The sequence below is a fragment of the Octodon degus genome, unplaced genomic scaffold (assembly GCF_000260255.1).
Source record: "Octodon degus isolate 3935 unplaced genomic scaffold, OctDeg1.0 scaffold00204, whole genome shotgun sequence".
Taxonomy (NCBI): domain Eukaryota; kingdom Metazoa; phylum Chordata; class Mammalia; order Rodentia; family Octodontidae; genus Octodon; species Octodon degus.
In genome coordinates this window covers 905,249-909,209 of record NW_004524780.1, presented here as the reverse complement: position 1 = coordinate 909,209, position 3,961 = coordinate 905,249, and the positions used below count along the sequence as shown (strand labels likewise).

General features: G+C 50.7%; 1 protein-coding gene across 2 annotated transcripts in view; it reads right to left on the bottom strand.

Annotated features, from left to right (window-relative positions):
* Positions 1-3,961, bottom strand: part of Mboat2 (membrane bound O-acyltransferase domain containing 2) — a 55,584-nt gene that overhangs the window by 11,677 nt on the left and 39,946 nt on the right. For both annotated transcript variants that reach the window (XM_004644603.2, XM_023704805.1), the window contains exon 5: positions 2,692-2,747. In XM_004644603.2, the coding sequence (XP_004644660.1) occupies positions 2,692-2,747 (56 nt within the window). The remainder of the gene's footprint in view (positions 1-2,691; positions 2,748-3,961) is intronic.

The window sequence follows — 3,961 nt, the reverse complement described above, 5'->3', positions numbered from 1 at the left end:
TTTTTTTTTTTTTTTTTTTTTTTTGGTACCAGGGATTGAACTCTGGACCTTGTGCTTGCCAGGCAAGCACTTTTCTACTGAGCTATCTATCTCCCTGGCTCCACAGGCCCCATTCATAGAGTCTGGTCTTACTTGTGGAAAATACACACTTTTCTGTATTTTATACACACAAAACAGAGAAGAAAAAAAAAAACCATTATTGCTTCAAAATGTCCCCAGGAGCCGGGCATGGTGGCACAACCCTATAATCCCAGCACTCGAGAGGCTGAGGCAGAAGAATCACTGTGAGTTCAAAGCCAGACTGGGCTACGCAGTAAGTTCTGTTATCAAGACCCTGTCTCAAAACAAAACAAAATATTACCCCCACAAACTGTTCTAGGGATCTAGGAAAAATAAATTAGCTGCTTTTTGGCACGTACATTCTACAGGACAGAAAGAATATAAACAGTTAATGAAGCACTATGAGGCTGTGTGATCTGTAAGCCTGCACCCCAGACCCAGCCTCAGCCTGACCCTTGGCTGGAGCTCATGGGGCGACCTGAAGTCTGGGACAAGGATCACTGCCCAGCTCACCGAGGGAGGCAAGAGGGGCTGCTTGGACAGCAGGAGGCCACCAGGGAGCGACACACAGCACTGCACCCCTTCTCTGCGCTTCGCCAGCCCGGGGAAGTGGAGATGTATCTACTTTCAATGATCAGAAAGAAAAACCCCACCTGAAAGGAGAGGCACAGATCCGGGCCCTGAGCTCCCACGGAGCTCCCCTTCTTCTCTTCCCTCTGCTGTTACCATTGCTCTTGGGCCTCCTGTCTGTGAGCTTTGCTACCTATAAAATGCTGGCTCTTCCCCTCACCGCGGAGGGCTCAGTGCTGGGTACAGGATGTTTCCTACACCAGCTCCAGGCTGACCACACAGGCTGGGCCATTTCACAACTGCAAAGCACCCAAGCCACGGAGGCCCAGAGTTCCACTTGACTATTTTATGTTAAAACTATATGCCCAAGGGCCGGGTGTCATGATGTACGCCTGTAATCCTAGCACTCAGGAGGCTGAGGCAGGAGGATCACCATGAGTTTGAGGCCAGCCTGGGCTACATAGTGAGCTCAAGGCTAACTTCAACTACACACTGAGACCCTGCCCTAACAAATCCCACCCCTCCACACACACACAAAACTTACATTCCCAACAGGCCCAGCCTCCTCTTGGTACAAAACCTGGGGATTCATCAATAGACTGACCAGAATTGTATTAAAGGCAAAATGCCACTGGGTGTTGCTGCTGTTGTTTTGGAAAGGTCCCTCCCACCTCAGCCTCCTGAGTGCTGGGCTTTATAGGTGTAGCCCACCAAGCGTGGACAGAGGATGTCATTTTGTAAAGTGAGTAATTAATCAACCACAAACAGTACAGCCTTGCATGACTGAAAGAAGGACTCTCCATGCTCTCATCAGGCTGCTGGGGAAGGCAAGCTGCGCATGCCCGAGACAGGCTGCCAAGGAGACTCTGGGCCAGCACACCACTGGGGGTCCTGTCCCGTCCTGGGCCAGGAGCCTCAGGTGCTCAATCCAGAGCCAGATGAAGAGTCTTAAGCCATGCCTGAAAATCCCCCAGATTGGCTGTGCGTGGTGGTGCACGCCTCTGACCCAGGCGCTTGGGAGGCTGAAGCAGGAGGACCTCTGAGCGTTCAAGGTCAGTCTCAGCTACAACAAAAAAGTGAGTTCAAGGTCAACCATGACACATAATGAGACCTCCTCTCAAAGATTAAAAAAGATACAAGTCAGATCTAGTGGTGAGACCTTGAACATCCTGTAGACCCTTCCCTAAAATACAAAAGAAAGAAAGATCAAAAAAGAACTTCTCTGTAAAACTAAGTGGCTGGAATTCTGAAAGACACTGCCAAGGCTAATCAAACCTCCAACTGTTCTACAGAGATAACTCCCCTAGCTCCACTGGGGACAGCAGGTTCCAAAGTGAAAGTTGGCTGGACTGTAGTCTGAGTGGACGCTATGTGGTCAGCAGCTGCACCAGACCTAGGGACAGCGTCCTTCTCAGACCCTGTTCCTGTACACCGGGCAGTCTCAGCATCTGAAAGTCCCTGTGCCCTTTTCCAGTGCCTAGAAGATTTAGGTCCAGACAGCACTCAGACTGGGAGATGCTGCATAGCCCGAATTGTACGGGAAGAGGCCCCCAAATGCTAATCCTGACAGCTTACCAAGGGTGGATTGGAAGCAGAAGGGGCAGAAGCTCCCCACCCCCTACCACACCCCCACCACACATGCACCCCAAGAGGGGATTCTACCATGGCGGGTACTCCACCTCAGAGGCACAGCAGAGGCTGCACACCTACAGTATGTATGTCCACATCCGGGGCAGGTTCTTGAGAGTTTCTTGTCTGTTTTTTTGAGACAAGATCTTGGTATATAGTCCAGGCTTGCCTTGAACTAGAGGGATCCTCCTGCCTCCCTAGTGCTGGGATCACAGGTGTGCACCCAGAGAAGTTCCAGAGATTTTTTAAAGGTCATCAATCTTTTCCTCCATTCTCTGCAAAGTGAGGTACTTAATTCTTTTACTTGTCAGTAGCAAAAAGAATGAAGAGGAAAAGATCTTCTCTTTCTTCCAAGCATCACAGAGCACAAAGTTACACACTGCCTCAAGCAAAAGACCATTTGGACAGAAAAACTCATTTCCAAGTTCTTACCATCATGGATCTCATAGGCCAAACTCGTGATCTTCTGCGTAATGATCATCATTGGGCTGTGATGGGACAGAAAGGAAATATTTTCAATAGGGAAAGTTAAAATACCACAGATGATGGAACAGTTTTGGCTAAAAGAGAAAATATCCATCTGTTTTTACTTTCTAGTGTTTAACACAGCCTCTGGCTGAGTAGTCCAGGCTGGTCTCCAGTTCACAGCAGTCCTCCTGCCCCAACTTCCTGAGGGTGAGGGTCACAGGTGAGCACCACCACACCGGGTCCCAAGTACTCTTTATACACAAACAACAGGATCCAGGGAAGCCTGGCTAACCCAGCTGCCTGATGCTCAGAGCCTGCTCATGAGAGCAGAGAAGAGGCTGCTGGGCCCAGGCCCACCCACACTTGTGCCTGCCCTTTTTCGGGTCAAGGGACACAGTGTGACAGAGACCAAACCCCCAGTGTCATAGGGCTCAGGAGTACTGGTTCCAGGTAGGTGGATGTCAGCTCATAGTGTCACCCAGTGTGCTGCGGTGAGGAGCCCAGCATGGCTGCAGAGAGACTTAGAGGCTGCCATGAGAGCTGGGCCACTGCGGGAGAGGGACCCGGTTTACGCAGGGACACCTGAAGCAAGCTGGAGGACCACAGTGGGGACGAGGAAGCAGATGAGGTGAAGATGACAGGGATGTCCACGTCTGAGCGGCTCTGTAGGCAACAGTCGCAGGGCTCAGTGGGGACTCAGAAGGGGCTCAAGACCAGATGCCTCCAAGATTTGGGCACAAAGTAACTCAGGAGGAGGAATATGGGAGTCACAGAAAGGGGACCCCGAGTTCAGCTTTAGGTATGCTGAGCTCCAGATGGGTAATGGTGGGAGCTGGGTGTGGTGCACGAGGTGTGGGAGACTAAGGCAGGAGCACTGCCCTGAGCTCAAGGGCAGCCTGAGCTACACAGCCAGGCCTTGTCTGAAACACCCGCCACAATACAAAACACCCTTAAAGGCCAGCGCTGCTGTGACAATGCTTTCTGGCCAGAACACAGATAAACAGCCCATGGACAGTATCACGCAGGGTTCTGCTGCTCCATTCCTTCTTACCCAAGGTTAATTTCAGGCCAAAAATATTAGTTGATGGTTCCAGCAAAAAGCAATACCTAAGACTTAAGCCATGTGCCTCTCTGAGCGGAGGACAATGGGGCCGGGGAGATGGCTCAGTAGAATAAGCGCTTGCCTGGCAAGGGTCTGAGTTCAATCCCGGGTTCCACAAAAAAAAAAAAAAAA